The 20,777-nt window shown below is 46.3% G+C and overlaps 1 protein-coding gene across 2 annotated transcripts in view; it reads right to left on the reverse strand.

Annotated features, from left to right (window-relative positions):
* grin2aa (glutamate receptor, ionotropic, N-methyl D-aspartate 2A, a) overlaps positions 1 to 20,777 on the reverse strand; it is a 126,119-nt gene that overhangs the window by 47,289 nt on the left and 58,053 nt on the right. For both annotated transcript variants that reach the window (XM_048244976.1, XM_048244975.1), the window contains one exon: positions 5,347 to 5,939. In XM_048244976.1, the coding sequence (XP_048100933.1) occupies positions 5,347 to 5,939 (593 nt within the window). The remainder of the gene's footprint in view (positions 1 to 5,346; positions 5,940 to 20,777) is intronic.

The raw sequence follows: 20,777 nt of genomic DNA on the forward strand, positions 1-20,777 counted from the left end.
TAACTAAACTTTTCACGCGCAAGGTCAAAGACTAGGAGACAACCCAGCCAATAAAATGCACCATCATGCATAGGCTATCTTTTCGGAAAATTACAAAAATAAACAATTAAATAATTTCATTGTGATTCAGCCGAGCGACTATTTTATTAATTACTCGACAGCAATTAGCGCACCCTGCCTACTCTAATCTATGGCAGTTAACCCATTAATGCGATGCATCGGCATTTCACACACAGTGATTCGCAGTGTGCAGCCCGCTCAACCCCGAAATGGCACCCTGGGAAATCGGAGCACCTTGTGACAGACAGACAGACAGTCTGGCAGCCATTTGTTTGCTCCATTAGGGAGCCATGAGGCCCATGCCACTGTGTCTGCCATCCTGGAGATTTTACCTGGGGCTTGGGGATGGAGGTGGGGGTGCGGGTGGCAGGCGAGGGCTGTGCGGACCCAGAGATGGCAGAATGAGTGCACATCCCATCGGCGCGCTCCTAAGAGCATCTGATCTAAACTGGGCCACACAAACCCACAGCGACAGCGTCCAGACGTGGCAATATGGCGACAGCAGAAGAGGGGGTCTGAGTGGACAGAGGACAGGAGGGAGTTGGACAGACATGGAGAGGGAGAGGATGGGGGCAGTTAAAAGCATCAGGGCCTTTTTTTCCAACCCCGAGAAAAACAAACCATTTCCTGCTGTCTCTGTTCAGATACTTAATGGTTTTATTATGGCTGTTGCAATCCTTCCTTGAATAAATATACCTCCAAACAATGTTAGATTCAAGAGTAGAAGAATGGAATAGACTTGTATGATATGTGTATTGTATATTGCAGCCATCCCTAATAAGAGGATGTACAAGATGCTTTTGAATAATTTGCCAAATCTGGTTGTATTTGTTGTTTGCTATATTTAGGAAGAGATGGAGATGTGTGTGTGTGTGTGTGTGTGTGTGTGTGTGTGTGTGTGTGTTACTGAGGCTCAGCTCAGATGAGGTTATTGATTCTCCTGAGGATTGCCTGCTCTATTCAGACTGCGGCGCTGTCACAACAGTCATCAGATTAACGGTTCATTTCATGAGCTCATCGCAGCTCTATTTCCAGCAGCAGCAGGCAGCTCACCTGCAACCTGCCATTTCCAGCTTGGCCACCAGGGGGGCTTACGCAGATGCCACGGACCACGAGCACAGGACACTGTTCTGTTTTGCTTCTCAGTGGCCTACCTAAGAGTCTGCACAATTTAAGGTGACTTCTACTACACCCTGAGGGAAAAGGAGAAACAAGGAAAGACAAATATCCACAAAATGACAGTTCCCCCTATATGGAGGCCTTTGAATGTAAAATGAAATTTGTCTGTGTGTGTGTGTGTGTGTGTGTGTGTGTGTGTGTGTGTGTGTGCACCAATATTTTTACCCCTTCCTTCCTCCCTCCTAGTATATTTATAATCTCATAAAGTAACAAAAGACAGCCGAGTTCTTCAGCAGTCCTGTTTCCGGAGCCATTAATCAAATTCATTCACCAATAAAGAATTTTTACAGAGAGGAAGGAAAAAAACAACTCTGATGTGGACAAAGCTACTGACGTTACACCCACTCCAGTTAACAAAACAAATTGAATATCCTCCATAGCCAGTCGCTTCCAAGTGAGGCGCTGTGCCAAAGTCCCACGCTGCGGACTCTATAGCTAAGCTCTCTGGTGTGTGGCATTAGGGTGGTACCGCAAGCACTGCATCCTGGCATTTTCACCGCAGGCAGGAGACTGGAGAGGAAGGCCCGGTCAACGGAGCCTGCTGTCTCCTAATGCAGGCAAAGCGGCCTACTGCCGCCACCGCCCCGACCAGCACCACCCCTAGCCACCCCATACCGCCTCTAATCACCAGTGACCAGAGGCGAACAATACACACCTCTTCCACTACAGCAGGGGGTGGGCAGATCACACCGGTGTGGGGCAGCTATGAGGAGGGGCTCATGGGGGAGAGGCTGGGTGATCACAGCCTTGGACAGACATGTCAAGGCAGAAGGTTGTGTCCCTAAAATACAAAGCTATAAAAAAATATATATTTCAGCAAGATAGAAGGCTATATTCCTCTAAGGTATATATATAGCTTATCAAAGACTTGATGCAGTGCTTGTTGAAGAAAATACTAACTTCAACAGAGGAGCTTTGAAAGTAAGAAAGTCCATGGTAGGCCCACAGATCAAAGACCAGATGTCAGATCAGGCCATCAGTATGCCATGTACCTCCATTTCATTTCTGGCCTGGTTCAGGTGTGCACAATTTATGATTTGTTTTGGCACAAAGGGGCCCTCCTTAGGAATCCATCTGAAATGGATGGGCTTGGTTTGGGGCGGCATGCATACTGCTGTTTGCCAGACTCCTGCCTAGCCCCGCTTCAGGGCCGTACACTTTCACTGGAGATGACAGGAGTCATTTTTACAATTTGGTCCATGGGGATGTGTGTGTGTGTGTGGGGGGGGTCGTGTTTGGGGACCATTGTTCTCCTGGTCTCTCCTGGTGGCTGGTAGCATTCCTCATTCCTCCCTCCCCCACCCCCTCATGCCCTGGGCAGGATGTGAGCAGGTCTCGGCCTCTCTCTCCGCCGGTGTTTAAAGTGTCTTTTATGTGGGAAATCTATGGCCCCCGTAGAGCACTGTTGACAGGGAGCCCCCGAGTCCCAAACTCCACTAGAAAGAAAGGGGACAGACTCACTCTGCTGTTGACAGGTAATTTCAGTATTCGTTACTGATATATGAAGGCTAAATTTTGCTAAGGTCCACTGTTCAGAGCACTTGCGATGAGAGTCATAAATCTGTCATAAAAGAAAATTTTCCTCCGGGACCATATATTTCACAGTGACTTCTGACACTTCATTTTAACAAAATGCAGTCGGAAGTTTACAAGCAAGGAGTATTTACTCCAATTGTTGCCTATTTTGATAATGTCATTGTGTACAAACCTGCAAAGGGCACCAAAACAAAGTCTTTAAATAATGCATCCAGATTGTCTCTCAACCCCTTACAAGGTACCCAGACATTGTCTCCTAAAAGCATAATTGCCTGTTGATGATTCCCATAACATTTATTATGGGCCCTGTTTTGGTATGCGTAACATCAACCACAGTGATACATCCAGTTCTCACCCTTCTATTCCCAGTCTCTCCCCTCCACCTGTGTCTCTAGATCCATGGTTCTCTGCAGAGGATCCTATTTCCCTAACATGTTCTCCTTTGACTGCAGACACGACCCAGAAGACCTGATCCCATACTAATCGACCACAGCCAGCCATGATCCTGCACATCCCACCCACCCCCTCCTTGCTCAGCCTTCCCTTCGCTGGACCCTCATTCTTTGGCCCTGGACTGGACCATCTGTGCCTAGCCCACATGAATTAATGTGTGCCGGACACCTGGCTGACTACCTCGGGCGGGCAACACTGCCTGGCCCGTATATGGGGCGCAATGTCCCACTACCACCCCCCCCCCCCACACACACACCCCTTTCCATCAGCCTTCCACCCAACTCCACCCCCCACGCCAGGCCTCGCCAAGGCGACACGTGCCAGCCGGGCATATGGGGTATCCAGTCTCGGGACTGGCAGGAGCAGCTCTGGCACAATGACGACAGGCTTTTCAGATCCTCACAGTGGAGTGAAGGCGGCTGGAGGACATGAAACAAAATGCAGGCACACTCTTATCAGCAGTTCTTTAAACAGTTCTTTGTGTGTGTGTGTGTGTGTGAGCGTTCTCAAAATGCATTTGCTAAGAGCCCCCTGCTGTTCCTACTCTTTCTCTCTGTTCATTCCCCTCTCTCTCTCTCTCTCTCATTCTCTCTCCCTAAATTACTCTTTATCTCAGTCTTCCTCTCTTTTCTCTCTCTCTCTCTCTAGCTCTCTCTCTCTCTCTGGCTCTCGAACGCTCTCCCCTCTTTCAGGAAGCGGTGTGTTGAAGCGGAGCTCATTAAAAGCAATGGAGTTTTGCTGTTCCCTCTGGGACCTCAAAGCAGAGCAGAGGAGTGGAGAGCAGAGGAGAGAAGAGGAGAGGGAGTATGAGGTGCGCCAGCTCACCCCACAATGATGGGCCTGGACTTTTTTGGGTGTCTGAGCGCCTCAAACATCCATGTTTGATTACAGAGCATGCCTGCCCAAGCACTCTCAGCTCTTAAATTACCCACCACTCCCCTGCCTCACACTCGGGTAAAACAGCAGAGATGAACTATGAATTTTGCATATTGTATGCTTGTCCAATGTTCTTTTCTTTCTTTAAACCTCCAGGGTGTTCTTTTCCATGCTCCCTTCTTCCCTCCATTGCTCTTTCTCTCTCTCTCTCTCACTCTCTCTCTGTTGTATTATCTCTGTAGTATCTGTCTTTTTCTCCCTCCCTTTCTCCCTCTTCTCTCTCTCTCTCACTCTCTCTCTCTCTATTTAACTAACTCTTTAAATGTTTCAAACACAGAAAAGAAGGGAGTCGGGCTCTTAGTCTGGGCATACAAAACAGAGAGCCAACTGAGGCCACAGCTTGAACAACTTTGTCTTTTGACAATTTTGAATCTTGCATCACTTGACCATGTGGACTGACTCAAACATTTTTCCACATTCAAGCTATATAGCGAATAAGCCAATCTAAGCAGCAGTAGGAATGGTTCTTCGTGACCTGAGTGAAGTGATTTAAGTTAAATGTGGGTGGGAGCAAGTAGACAAAATGTGCTTGTTTTAGTCCTGAAAAGGGTTATCATCGGTAGAAATACACTTTTAAAATGATAAACCACAACTGTATCATTATTAACTGGTTGGAAAATATGGGTGGGTGTAATGATTGAATTCACAAACTCGCGTCACAGACGTATGTCACCGCCCATTTGGAGGTGCACACATGTATGGCTATAAAAACGGTGCCTTCATTTTATAATTAAACACGAGAAAAAAACTTTTGGAACCCTTGAGCCAGCTCCTTACTATGTGATCTCAATGACAATGCAGCGTTTGTTTGCACCTCCAAAAGCATGGCAGTGGTTACCTCCCAAAAACGCCCTTAAACGCCCACAAATACCCGTATGTTTGTGTGAAAGAGTAGCACTCCCTACAGTAAGGCACCTAATTCCCAACTGCTTCCCTGTTCAAGGGCGGCCCACTGTTCTGGCTGGGGAACTTGCTGGTAGGAAACATATGGGTGGGTGGAATGATTGAACAGCACTGCGCATCCATCGATGAGGGGCCCTAGAGTAAGGCATCTAACCCCTAACTGTTTCCCGCTCACCTGATCAAAGGCTGCCCACTGTTTCCAGTGTGTCTGTGTGCTCCTAGTGTGTGTGGGGGCGCTTAACTTCTACCGCAACGCATAAAGACACAACATCCGCTTACTTGTGCAAAGCGCTGGCTGGCAACTTGGCCTTCTCCATGGGGCCATAGCAGCTGGTTTTGGCCTCTGGAATGTCCCCATACTCTTCCAACATGGCCACCGCCGCCGTAGTAATAATTCCAAGGCCGTCGCGTACGCGCGCCTCCAAGGGGTAGTCCCAGTCGTCGTAGGAGACGGACACCATCCCAGAGGGGAACTCGTCCGGAGTGATCTCTGGGTTGCCCGTGGTCAGGCTGGGCACAATCCACTTGTAGTCGTAGCCAGTGAGCCCCAGTGAGCGGCCCTCCTCCAGGATGTAGACCGCCTCGTCCTTGGAGCAGTAAAGCAGGATGACCGGCGACTGGACCTTCTTCAGCATGATCTGTGACTTGCTGTCGCTGTCTACCGCGTCCAGCGTGATGATGTGCTGCAGGTCCCAGCCCACAAAGCTGTTGTCCACCGTAGTCTTGAGGACGGTGATGAAGTCTTGGTAGCCCGGGAACTTGCTGGTCACAATGGAGAAGACGTGCCAGTCATACTCCTCCATGATGTTGAGCATCAGGAGCGCTTCCTGCTGTATGGACGCTCCAAACTGGAAGAACGTGGACTTCACGTCCTGTGGAGAAAGAAAGAGGAAAAAAGGGAAGAGAGCGGTTTATTTATATTGAACAAAAATATATTTTGAGCTCTTGTTAAGTGAAGATTCAAAACATCATTCCAAATTCAAATTAAAGAGCAAGCTGAAACACTGGGTACTTTAAAGTAGAGCCAATAGCTAAAATTTGATATGCTGAACCCAATTTATTAATGTCCTCCTTCCCTGCCAAAAAAAAATGCAAATGCTACTATAAGGCAAAGACTATGAAAAGTCTCATAATACGGTTAAAAAGTCCTGCGATAATTTAAAGCCTTTGTGATTTCTCAAATTCGTGCCGTTTTTGAGATAACCATTGTCCCGCTGTAATAACTGCAGTGTACTTTTCCATCCAAATGCAGCTCGAGAACAAAGCACTCGTGTCCCTGTCTATTGTGCTGCTCTTCAAAGAGTCCATTGGGGCAACTGCTGGATGGTCACATTTCAGGCATCAAATTTTTCGGCCCTGATATGAGAAAATGAGCAGGGAACAGCGAGCAGAAGAAAGGACATCAGATCACTCTGGCTGTCGTGTTCGGCCTGTTGATGACATGCCCTCGCGCAGATACTCAATGTCAAAACAATGTCCTCGCCACGGACAAGTGTTGGGAACGCGTGCGTGCGGGGGGACATGTGGCGGCAAACTAAACCCTGACAGCGAGTGCCTCCATTTTGTTGCCTACTCAGTTACAAGCATAGGCTAGGGAAGGGGTTGGTGTGTGTGTATGTGTGTGTGTGTGTGTGTGTCTCCGTTGCTGATTTATTTTTGGAAGCATATTGCTTGATTAGGCTTAACGCTACCTGTGTAAGTGTGATAAGAATCCATCTAATTAAGTCACACCTGGCAAATTCAATGCGAAGCCGCAAAGCGACACCTCATCAGGACAAAGACACTGGCTTGGCCTAAAACAATCACTCCATCCCTTATTTGGAATGGACCTTCTCCAAAAGTCCATCTTTCTGACAGCAGCGTCTTTGTGTTAAATTAGCCCTATCCGAGTCATTGTTTAATCTGACCGTGATAAGGCTGGCATGGCGCAGTCATTAGGCACGGCAGAGATTTGCTTCTTCCGGTCGCAGGGTTTCATTTTCTATTTTGGTGGAAAGGCGTTTAATAAAATATACCAGCGGCATTAGTGGCACTGATTGAACGTTCCCAGCAACAGATGTTGATTAGCAGCGCTGCGCAGTGCGGTGCAGCGCGGCGACGTGCTAACAAGAGGCCTGTCTGCAGTTTAACTCCTGCCAGGCACCCCCTGAGTGCTGCCTCCTATCGCCACCACTGAGCTATTTCTGTGGCGATCAAAAACGCCAGACTCTCATTTGCACGTACGACAAAGCTAAACCCTGAATGGTCACTGAATGGCATCTTAGCATCTTTTATTAGATTACGACACTGAGTGCCAATCATATCTGTCTTGAGGAAACAATGCTAAACAAAGACTGGACAATACAGCAACCTAGCATTCTTTATTATATTCTTGACATTGAACGCCAATTGTTTTTAATGTCACATTGGCTTGTATAGGCTGCTGTGTGCTGTGCGTGCCCTATATAAAGGTGCTCGCTGATGCTAAGTAGAGCAGATGCTTCACAATCCTGTGGGATACCTTGGTGTGAGTGAACCCGTGATGCCCATGTGTTGCGGTCCAGTGGACTCAACAGAACATTTAAAAAGATGGGGGAGGATGGAGAAAAAATAGAACGGAGGCATGATGATTGGAAAATTGTCCCACGAGACTGCACAGCCAACAGTATAATTCACATGTTTGTGAGGGATGTCATTTGATGGCCGTTGGGTTGTGTCAGCGAGCTCACATGCGATAGACAGTGCATTGGAGCGTGATAGTGGATAAAGCTAACGCTACATATGAGGATTCCAGCTCTGTACCACCAAGAACCCCCTCCACTTCAAAGGAAAGAGATGACAATGCACCCTGCTGAGAAAAATATGCCTGAACGAGGCTAAATGCTTTAAGTGTGCGTTTATTACAGTAGGTGTGTATGCATGTATTAGGTTATAAATGTGAATGCACAGCCTCTTCACTGAGACATCGAAGATATGTCCTCATATTAGCACAATACTCGACCACACAATAGCAAACGGCAACATCTAAATAGAAGCCATGTCGACAATTTGATTACTCATCGGCTCCTGTTTATCGTGCCAATAGCATTGAGCATGAGCCACGACCCCACTTTCCAAAAGCCCATTTCCTAGGTTTTGGGGGATATTAGCATTTTGCATTGTTGGCTAAATGTAATTTGACTGTGAAACCAAAGAGTGTGACACAAGCAGCATGGCTAATCTATCTCGGAGGCACAGGGAGATTTGCTTGTGTCTCCCCGCAGGGTAGGAAATCTCCACACACTCCCTGCACTTAAAAATCTAATGAGTATGGCGAAGACTTGGAGAGGCGAGTCCATAGAGGCACAGCGGGCCTGGGACTTACCTAAATGCTATTTCACTCAAATTGCAAATTAGCAAGGAGCAAGGAGCAATAAAGAGGAAATAGCTAAAAAGACATGTAAAATGCCGTGACTGCGCTGGAAAATACAAGTGCTACTCAATTAGCTGGTGCATATTATACTAATGGCGACACACGAGCGGAGTGTTGGTATTGGATTTCCCTGCCGTTCATGAAGACACAGTTTTGCGCTCTGTGACGTTGGGTTGTCTGTGCTTTGGTTTTAAATGATTAAACACCATTCAGCAAAATCTCTTTTGGCAGTCCTTTAACATTCAGAATGGAAACGCCACCACTTATGCCCCTGCAGATTTAATTGTTCTTAAAAGCAGGGGGGAGCTTGAGCTCTTCAGCTGTCTTGTTTATGAGGAAACACAACAAGGCACGGCACGTCGCAGAAACCCTTGTCTCAGGGAGGTGCACATCTTGGAAAATTACACTTTAAAGCATTGTGTCATAATGAAGACAACTGAATCTTGTGTCGGTGGAATTTTTGGTGAGTGATAAGAGAAAGAGAGAGTGAGATGAGGAGAGAAACAGTGAGAGAGGGAGAGAAGTTAATAGGCTACACTCCCCTCCCTCATGGTGCTGCAGACAGTCAATAAGAAAGATGTGCATATATTTGACGAGTTACCAGCTCAAACTGCTGATATTATCTATCTGCCAACGCAACCAGTAATCAGATTACACATTTTTCTTAAAATGATGATAATTATCTCACACAGAAAGGGACAAAAATAGAAAATCACTCTCAAGCAAAGATTTGAGTCTCCGCGGAAGATGATAAGCACAGCAGATTCTGTAATGTGTTTGCGAAAGTATAAGTAAGTCCCCAGTCTACTAATGCCATTTTGGTACAGTGGCCATGTAAATGGAATGTTCCGGTCAGGTCATAGCACAATGCCAGGGGAGCCAATCAAGATGGCTAATCATATTAGAGTAAGGAGGGTAAAAGAGAGAAGGGAGTTGAGGTAGTAGAAAGAGTGTCTTTTACTAATTGTTGTAGCAATCTCTAGCAAATCTCTGCCAAATGAGCATATGTATGCCTATGCCTATGCATATGAGTGTATGGCTGTGTCTGTGGTGTGTGCCTGAGTGTGCATGTGTGCATCTGCGCTGTTCCCCAATGCAGCTATAACTCATGCTCCTGATTTACCTTCATCAAGAATGGGTAAGTAGCAGTAACTGTCACAGCATCTGTCAAGCCTTGACATGCACACTCCCTCTCTCTCTATTTCTCTCTCTATTTCTCTCTCTCTCTCTCTCTTTCTCTCTCTCTCATACACTCACACACTCTGAGACACGCTGAGACATTACACAAAAGCTTAGGCAGTGTACAACAATCAGTACTCAGCATGCTGAGACTTTGTCTACATGTACTCATAGATATGACGGAAATGTAATGTGTATGTGTATGCATGTATACGTATGTATGTATGTATGCATTTATGCGTGTATGTATGTGCAAAGTGTTTCAAAGGCTGAGATTGAGATTCACTTCAGCTCAATATTCAATACCCGCCATGTCATACTGTCATTCTTATCACATTCTCTGAATTGGATGAGTGTGGCACTTTCCTCCCAGTCAAGTGTGGGAGCTCGAGCAGGAGATTGGGCCTTGTGATTGCTTTGGAGGAAGACTTCCTCACACAGCTCCTTAAACACTAATTATACTCCTCCACTTCAGGGATTAGCGGACTAGCGGGCGGCAAAGCCTCTCTCCATCCTTACTTCTGTCTTTACGGCTCACTTTTGCCACTTTTCCTCGCTATCTTTTTGTTCATTCTTCTCTCTCTCTCTCTCCTTCTCTCTCTCTCAATTTCTCTCCTTCTCTCTCTCTTCTTTGTAGTCTCTCTCTGTCTGTCCGCAGTAACTACTGTTTGTTTCTGTCCTTTGACCACTCGCGTCTGCCCACATATTCTCTCTTTATGCTTCCATTTTTTTTCATCTTAAATTCATTCTCTCTCTCCCTTCATCCTCTCAAATACTCTCAGACACAAAAGTGTTCACTCTCACTCTTTTTTCTGCTGGCTTTTGCTCTCTCTCTCTCTCTCTCTGTCTGCTGCAGTGATCCAGGCTCGCCTTATCAGCATGTTTGTGATTGATGAGAGGAGGGACGTGCGCTGCAAATCAATTACCATGAACCGCCACCGACTGAGAGAGAAACACACAGCAAAACAAATTGAGCTCCGGCAAAATGTCACTCACAAAGCCGCAATTCACCACCACCGGAGCTCCCGGAATTAACAAAAGGATTGTGTGATCATACAACCTTACACCCCCCTCTACCAACAACACATCTGGACAAAATGTAGCACTATAGGGAACAGCTCAGCCTCACAGTAAGGCCATCCTTAAAAATATTTTTGTTTGCAGTAACAGCCAAAAAAAATTAAAAATGGGTCGGTAGGTAGGTCAATATTTTTTTTTTTCAAGATTCAAAGTAACAAAAAAAAAAGTACAATTTTGGTCATGGTGATTACGTAGGAATGAATTTACACAAATGTGCATATCGTGACATAACTGACTGGGTCTTCAACCCGTGCCTTCAGGTGCACCATTGCAAACCTCATTCTGATGCAGGTTATATAGACCAGCCTTTCTCAAACTTCTTTGACCTGAGGCCCGGTCATGGCAGACTTTTGGGTCATAGGGCTCATCTACATGTACCCAGAAAGAAGGCTACAATAGCTCTTGGCCACGTTATATTGAAATTTGACTATACAATACTCAATGCTATACAGTGTACTATACAGTCTCTGCTCTGTTTCTAAGGAAGTTCCAAAAAACAACGTCGTTCTATCAAGTTTCGTTAAATAAATAAATAGCCTTCCAACAGGTTGAAGCGGAGCTTTGATACCAACGTTATCGATTAGTTTCAGTTTCTCTCGCGCAGACGCGCACTGAATGAATGCTCATACCACCACTTAATTGTAGGGCTCCATGTTTAATGACATCGATAGCAGAAACGTTTGTTTTCTTTTTTCGTCGATCCGCGGTTTCTTGATCAACTGCGCAGCAAATTATCAGATGAAGCACCGGGCCTAATTTCACTCCACGACTCCGCGGACCAGCAGTCTCCATGTTGCGGACCCATATTTTGAGAAATGCTGAATAGACCACAACCAATTTCAATACTCCGACACGGTCACCGTTAGACTAGGGGGAGGAGGGATGAGAAAAGATCTGGCCACAGTTCTTCCAGAACTTCGTGCCAAGTAAAAGCGTTATCAGTTTGTGTGAATGAAACGGCGTAGGGCCATAGTGTGACATCGTAAAACCAATGGTGTAGAGAGGACGCCAAGTGAGCCACGCAAAGTGAGCCACGTTTGCATGTAGGCAATTTATATTCACAATACTTGGGCCTACTAAAAGAAATATTATTTTATTTCATTTGTATTGGTTGTTTAGAGTAAAAAAACAACAATCGGTCGGTATTAACGCAAGTTTACAACCGGCAAGTCGGTCGGACTAAAAGGGGAAAAAAAATAATATTTGGGTCGGTTCTAAATTGACAGGGTCGGTCGGGTTACGGCAAACGAAAATATTTTTAAGGATGGCCTAACTCCATTGTCATATTCATTGTCATGTTCATTGTCAAGACAAGAACACACTTCTGCATTCTATCAGCAGAGTCGAGATAAACAGATTTGTAAGGAAATACTGCCATTAGATAGGATAACGAGACTGACTTGTCCTTTTGGAATGCTGTCACTTGCCCAAATTCCTATTTCAACAAGCCCATGCTTAGTTCTCGTGTGTGCCTCTTGGCGGAGGGGAGCTGTGGAGCTTGTTGATACAGCGGGGTGTAGCTCTGCACTCCACATCGTCATGGGCGCGCTGAGAATCAGCTGATCGTGCATGATGATGAATACTCAATAAAGTAGGTTCATCGCTCCGCATGTCACGACAGGGGAGGGAAGGACTATTTATGATCCTTTCAGGACAGATTTCTTTCAATATTTAATGAGATGCCAGACTGCCTCGCCAGAGTATGTGTGTGTGTGTGTGTGTGTGTGTGTGTGTGTGTGTGTGTGTGTGTGTTGAGACTGAGAGAGAGATAGAGAGAGAGAAAGAGAAAGGGGGAGGGAGAGAGGGAAAGATAGAGGACAGCAAGAGAGAGAGAAAGAGAGAAAGTGTTGTGTGACACCATGGCGTCATCGTGTCATGATGAAGATGCTCATCTTGATGGTGATGATGATGATGATAATCTTTCCTGGGTTTCTGCACATTGTCTTATACATCATTTAACACTGACTGTAATTAGTAGGGACCGCAGAGCTTTCCTCACACAGACCCACAGCACTGTTCTGTAGGGCCTGGAAGAGCAGATGGTGACAAGCATGCTTGACTCAGAAGACTTACTGTAAGTAAGACCTCGTAGCATCTATCTGCACTGCATTGTATCCAACTACAACTGGAGCTGTTACTACTAATGGACAGAGTCACATAGCCATTGCTTTGGATTTGTATCCATCCAAGAGAGAGTTTGGTTTGTTGACTTTATCTCACTAGGATTGGACGTTATCCATGTTTTACCCTATGACCTGCTGAAGAAGCTTGTTGCATGTTTGCCTGTGTTAAATGGGTCATGCCACACCACATTGTCTTTTTGGCTTTGAAATAAGATTGTGTCAATGTAACTATTAGGGGATGTACTGGGCTTGAACAAATTGAACTATTCCCTTAATTGCCTTTAATGGCCGTTTAAAGGAAATGGGCATAGAGCACATGCAAATTAGAAAAGCATATCGATTCTACATCACAACTGCTCTTATTTGTTATGGTACCTCCCCTTTTTGCAATTTAGCCATACACCTTGAAGATGTTGTCAATCAGATCGAATTTACATGTAAAAATGAACATAAAAATAACATCTTGGCCCCAGCCGTGGCGAGGCTGGCTGGGGCACCTGCACCGTACGCCGGCGACCCGGGATCGATTTCCGCCCCGTGGTTCTTTCCGGATCCCACCCCGACTCTCTCTCCCACTCGCTTCTTGTCATTCTCTACTGTCCGGTAAATTAAAGGCATAAAAGGACAAAACAAATATATTTAAAAAAAAATTTTTAAATAACGTCTTGGCTGCAAAATCAGATTCAGACTTTACAAAAGCATCTTAGGGAATGTTATGAAATAACTGAAAAGTGTGTGGCATGGCTCCTTTAAGAAACAAAATGCATGAAGGTGGCTTTCTTGTTCATTTAATAACATTTCTGAAAACATATCAGATATTGGTTATATACCACCTTACATTCACCTCTTCGTATTTTTGTTTAAATTACCTTGCACTAGCACAATGTACTACAAACCACATTCTTGTTCTTCAATGTGATTTGGTTCTTTTGTCATTTGTATGGATACAAATCTTTGCCAGGAATTGTACTAAAACAAAATGACAGTGAGAAAAACAACATTCAACACAGAGCTCTTGCTCAGACTACACACCAACATCAAAGACTGCAGCTGAGATATGAGGGACTGGGGGGAACATGTGGCGTGGCAGGCATCCCCATCTGCAACACACAGCGTCACCCTCCAAGGTTGTTGATCCAACAGCAGCGCTGACTTGATCGCCTAATTGACAATTAATTACCCACTTGAAACCGCTGACTGCCGGGGACTACTTCAATAATTAAGCATTCATTGGAACCTGGGCTTCAGAGGGAGAGAGAGGGAGGAGGGAGAGATAGAGAGAGAGAGAAAGAGAGAGAGAGAGAATGATAGACAGGAGGAGAAGGACAAAGTGGAGATGTGGGAGTCTACTGTATGTCTCCAAACGTCCCAAATTCCCACTGTCCTCTGTGGACTGCCAGGCACGGAGACCACATCAAGAAAACAAGACAAGGTCCTACAGATCCACCTGCGTTTGCAAGGAGCAGCTAGCTCAGCCCCATGCTGCCCCATGCTCCGGCCATGCTAACACCAGTAATCAGGACTCAAGCTCCTATCTGGGAGAGAAGAGCCTCTCAACGCCATCTCCACACGAGCACTGATCCTAGTGGGATTAGACCTGAGGACACTCTGCCAGTGGGAGGTAGTGATCGCCTTCACAAGAGATGAATCACCTTTCATAACTGCACATCAAGGAGGAAGACCTCATCCATTAGATCCTAGCTAGTAGTAGTAGTATAGTGTGATGATGAAAAATAAAACACCCATGCATTTAAGTATGCTTCATGCCTACTGTATACCTCCGTGTGACTTGAGTGGGAAGTACAACAAGGTCAGAAAGAGAGTTGTGGCTGGAAATGTAGAGAGAGAGAGTGAGAGAGAGATGTACGCAGACTCCTATTAGAATACAATTTGTTTGAAGAGCAAATGAAACACGAGAGAATAGTCTTTGGTGTGAGCGAGCTGAAATGTAAAAATAGCAGACAGCTTGAGTGTGTTTGAGTATTGGCTTGTCGAGCTCACAGTCACTGCCGGGTTTCTTGTTTTTGCTGCTATTTTTCTATGAGGACTTTTTAACAAGCAACAAACCCCCACAGGGGTAAACTGACAAAAGCAGATACCGTTTTTTTTTTTTCTTTTTTGGAGTGGGGGTGCTTGCCCATAAATAAAGATAGCATAGAGGACCACAAAATAATGTTCTCACTAATCTGTCCCTTACACATGTGTGTGTGTGTGTGTGTGTGTGTGTGTGTGTGTGTGTGTGTGTGTGTGTGTGTGAATTGAAATACGGCTGTTGTTTCATCCTCTCTTGATGATCCTATCACAAGTGTTGCACACAACCACCCCCACCCCCTCTCACACACATCTACACACACACATGCAATCAAACACATACACACACTCAAACAAACGCATAAGGCTCCTTAGGATCACCCATTCCCAGACGCTCAGACCAGTGACCATTCATAACCACGTGGGAGCGGATGTATTGTGTATATTAATGGTATGCGTTACTGGCCTGCGGGTCGATTGAGGTTAAAGCCAGTAATGTGTCCCCAATCTGCAAACTGTGGCTCTCGGGCTTACACGAATGCACACAAACACAAACATGTCCGCAGCGTGAATGCGGTGTCAATATTTCTGCCCTGACCCCCTCCTCCTCAACCCCCAGTAATCCATTAGCAATGCCACTCTGGTCGCATGATTCATTTGGGTTAGCAGCGGCTGTGAATTTGGCATCAGACACAGGCACATTTACAGAGCTTCAAGGGCCCTATGGAGAAGCAAACAGAGAGAGATAGAGACAGAGAGAGATGGAGAGAGAGAGTGTGTGTGTGTGTGTGTGTGAAAGTGAGAGAGAAAAAGAGAGAGATAGAAAAAGAGGGTGGACTGATGATGAGAGAAGAGAAGCCTCTATTGTTCCATCTCGGGCGGGCAAGTGGGGAAAGCTTTATCAAATCACCCTGCACCAGAAGCCATGCAATTAATATACCAAAGTGGCAAAATACGACGAAAAGTAAAAAGACAAAGTAATCTTGCTTTGCCTCTTTCTCTCTCCCCCTCTCTCTCCTACCTCTCCATTGCACTCTTCCATTCACTTTATTGCAGCATGTGGAAGTAATGGAAGGGAAATTGATAATAAAAAACAAAAGCAGGAGGAGAAATAAGATTAGATGCACAGTAGAGCACTCTGATACCTCACTGCAGAGAGGGTGCATGTAGAAAGAGAAAGAGACAAATCCAGAAAGAATGTCTATTTTTCACCACTTTGGTTCCTTCCCCCGTGAACGCCATCCCACAACTCCACCACACAGAACGAGTGAGTGAATTACAGCCTGTCCAGCACAGGCAGGTCCGGTCTCCCCTTTAATAGGTACTGCCATTTCATTTTGATTAGTTGCCAGCAAACACTGCAGAGTAATTGGCGCTCGTCATGGCGGAGCAGACAAACAGCGCCCCTGGGAGGTGCCCGCCGGGCACCGGGGGCCAACAGCAGCGCCCCCACGGCCAGAGCCGATGCGGTGTCCAGTTACGCTGCTTTGTCAAGATATGCTAGCGTATACAGTACATAGCACAAATCGATAGCATTTTTGCTACATTTGCCACTGTTCTATTTAGGGATGCAAACTAAAATGCTGCTACCAGTCACCACTATCAAATGTTTGATAGAGGAATTCCAGGTGGTGCTTGCCAGCAATATGGAACACATTTTCAACACTGAGAGGTAAACTTACAAACCTAAATATATGTTTTTTGTGTGTGTGTTTGTTTGTTTTGCCCCACACTGTCCTCACGGCAGCCCTTAGAGCCCTTGAATTTCCCCTTGGCGATCAATAAAGTATCTATCTATCTATCTATCTATCTAGAGGCTAATCCGTAAACAACTGATTCCTGTTATCCTCACCATGCATGGGTCAGAGTGACATGAGCACACAGTACCACCACCACACAAAGGGCATACGTACAGTACAGTGGCAGATTGTCTCATGCACTGGCACAAATGCCAATATCAGGAGTCGGAAACATTCCACTGACCACTCAACTCGTGCCGGGACAGTCAGAGAGACATATTGCACATCTCTCTCTCTCTCTCTCTCTCTCTGGGCAGGGAGACGCACCAGTATCACGTGGAATACTCCAGACATTCCAGTAGTCTAGTGAGCTGCCTCCCACTGTCCCCAACAATCTTTCACCTGCAGGCATTTACCCCATATTGCCCCTGAGGGGCACATTAGACCCTCCTGGTGATATATAGCCTGCGTGTTCTCATTGTCTCCCAAAACTCATAAAGCATGTTTCCTCTTATCTACGGCTCCCAGAACACGACTTTAGCAGGATTTAGGTGGCCTTTTGGGGCTTCTGTGTGTGTGTGTGTGTGTGTGTGTGTGTGTGTGTGTGTGTGTGTGTGTGTGTGTGTGTGTGTGTGTGTGTGTGTGTGTGTGTGTGTGTGTGTGTGTGCGTGCGTGCGTGCGTGCGTGCGTGTGTGTGCGTGTCGTGTGTGTGTGTGTGTGTGTGTGTGTGCATGCTGTTTGCTGTGTTGTGTAGCAGTCTCTGGTTGCTCCTGGCATTCATCCTCGACTTGGCGGTGGTGGTGGCAGTGGTGGCATCAGTGCACCATGGCAACCAAGGCAGACAGGCAGATCGCTCTGCCGCTGCGGCATGAGCGCATGCATGTGTGTGTGTCTGTGTGTGTGTGTGTGTGTGTGTGTGTGTGTGTGTGTGTGTGTGTGTATGTGTGTGTGTGTGTGAGTGTGTGTAAGCGAGCACGAAACCCAGGTGGTTATCAGACGCGCCGATCCCATTTGCAGAGCAAACTCAATTTTCACCCCGGCTGGAATAAATGGCTCCCGCAGCCTGTGAAATGCCAGCGAAAAGTTCACTGTCGGACGTGGCACACATTACACAACAGGCTCCATTAGAGCACTTCATATCTATTTATTAATTTTGACAGAGTCAGAGTGTATTGATACCAAGGACTACAGTGGCCTCCTCACACACACACACACACACACACACACACACACACACACACACACACACACTGCACAGGAAGTATCTCAACTGTGTGTGTGTGTGTGTGTGTGTGTGTGTGTGTGATGTAATGCTCATCAGACCCATGGCATCTAGCCCTACTTCACCTCTGACCACCAAACTGACTACGCCATGACCCAGTGGGACACAAACAAACATGGATGTCACCATTGATTAGGGCCACTATCGAATTTGTCGACGACTCAATTTTCCAGTGATGGGGCAGACTGTCCATGACTGCATGAATCACGGGACGGGGGCAGACTGTTCATGATGGCATGCCCCCCCCCCACACACACACACACACGCACACACACAGACATGACCATACACCATAACCTCCCCATGACATGACCATGGCATGCCCTCCCCCATCTGTAGACTGTGCCCTTGTCAAATCAGTGTCTTCGGCCAGATTGGAATAGACCCATTGGGACGAGATGGCCGGACACTGTGGGTGGAGGGGGGAACGCTGATGAAGGGAAAGGGCTTGTTTCTGTGACACTGAGGGGAACAGGCAGGTCACTGTGCTGTCATCCCTGTGTAACACTGAGCCTGGCCCTGTGTGTGTCTGACGTGTCTGCTGCCACCTAAGTCCAGCCATTTCCCACCAGCCCACTCAGGGCTTTTGGCCAGGATGGCCAACAAAAGAGGCCTGGGAGAGAGATATCAGATGTGCCCGTCCGGATCGCCGTCACCGCGGCGACACTTACAGTGAGTTGGATGCTGACCAGTCAGAAAGCTCAGCTGGGTTGAAGAGGGAGAAGGCTCTTTTATTTTATTTTCCTTCCTTGACAAAAGATAAAATAAATAGAAATACATTTTGGAGCCACAGCATTACAGACCATTCTCCTTCTATAACCTCTAGTTTGTCTGGCACCTGACAAGTTTGGTGGATTTGCACAGGGCTTTTTTATTTTATATATTAGTTTATTTATTTTATATATTAGTACGGGGCCTCTGCAGCCCTATTTTGAGTCGTCTGTCCAGATGCCAGCGTGTAATTTGCAAATGTCAGCTCTAAAATAGAGGGGGTACCTCCATTTTCCCTTTGCCAAAGCCACCAAGCTGTTGAACATCTCAAAGGTCTGGACCCATTGGCTTTCACTGCGGTTTGGAGTGCATTAAAGGATCTCCTCTTTGCCAAAAGCATACGTCTTTGAAGAGTAACTCACAAAGCCTCTCCCCAGACCGGCGCCATTACAAATCCTGCCCATCTGACAAACAATGCCTCCAGGTATCTCCGTTAAGCTAATGACATTCTGATTGGATACTGCTTCTTCAGCCACAGCCACAGTTTAAAAAAAAAAAAACATAGTCATTTATTACAAATGGTTGGCCGTGGAGCTCAACATGTTTCAGCCATTGCACGTTGTTGTTAAAGACGATCGTTTTCGAGTTGTTATATAACACACGGCGAGAGCCATCTGTAGTCGCCAGCGCTGAAGAAAAGTCAAACTTAATTGGGTCAGTGCTCTTGCTCTTGTCCTCCGCCACTGATCCCACTTCGGGCTTGTGCTAGTTCAACGTGCTCAGGCACTGTTGCTAAATAAAAACTCTGCTTTAGCACGCCTGGCCTTTTATTAAAAATAAATAAATAAATAAATCTGGCCACGGTCACACGTACACTCCCTTGTCCGATCCACCTCCAAAAAAAAAAATCTCCTCTCCTTTCTTGCTGAATTTCTGCAACACCAACAAAACGGGGGTAAGTCAATTAATTTGCAAAGCAGGAGGAGAAAAGAGAAGAGAGGAAGGAGAGAGGGGGAAAAAATCACCATCGCACTGTAAATAATACATGCTTTATTACCATTTAATGTTTTTTTTCTCTATAATTCACATCAAAAGGCTGAGGAGCAACATGGGAAGAGCTGTGGAAGTTGTTGACCTACTTTCGGCGGGTTTCAAAGTTTCCAATCCCCCCTCTTGTAAAGGGGGCTGCGGGGGTCTGAGCTGCACCTAGGCTAGAGGTGTGAGGGTTCAAGCTGCTCTTTAAGAGAGACTGGCGCCAGCCCTATTCACAGGTGGAGATTAGACCGAGGGTCCCTTCAGCGCTGTCTTTCCGTCGACTGATACACACACACACACACACACACGTACATACACACACACACACACAATCACAAATCTGTCTGGCGTTCTTTTTTTATACATACTCGCTCTCAATCTTTGGCACTTACTGTAAGTCCACACTCATGCACATACAGTACACACACACACACAGATCACACACCATTCAATTTATTCCTCCAGCTCCCATACTACACTACCTGCCTTTGTCCATCTCTCTCACAGACACACACACACACACACACACACACACACACACACACACACTCACACACACACACACACACACACACACATACACAGATATACTCTTTATTTGAGAGAAGATTACCTCCCCCTCCACACAAAAAATAAAAATGCTGAGAGTCTGCGCAAGTGTAGAGTCAGAGAATGCGGATGATTACAGACACAGACATGTACAAAGAGCCAGCCCAGTTTCAGACATGCTCCATTAATAATGCACTCTCTTCCTCTCTCTCTCTATCTTTCTGCCTCTCTTTCACACTCCATCCCTCATATTCACTCTCATAAGAAGCAGATTGAGTGTGTAAGTGTGTGTGTGTGTGTGTGTGTGTGTGTGTGTGACACCCACGTTCTGATCAGCAGAAACAGTACTGGATAACTTGGTGATGACGGCAACATATCTCTGTGTGTGTGTGTATCTGTGGCATGTGTGGCCACCGTCTCATGTCTTGGTGGGGGCCTCTCACTGCCCCCCTCAGATGCCCCACCCCCCACCCTCCTGGGGCAGCAGGGGAGCGCCAAGCGGGGTGCTAAACACTGCTGTCACACAGCCTACTATTTTTGTCTCATTCTCTCTCTCTCTCTCTCTTTCTCTCTCACTCGCGCTCTCTCTC

The sequence above is a fragment of the Alosa alosa genome, chromosome 6 (assembly GCF_017589495.1).
Source record: "Alosa alosa isolate M-15738 ecotype Scorff River chromosome 6, AALO_Geno_1.1, whole genome shotgun sequence".
Classification (NCBI taxonomy): domain Eukaryota; kingdom Metazoa; phylum Chordata; class Actinopteri; order Clupeiformes; family Clupeidae; genus Alosa; species Alosa alosa.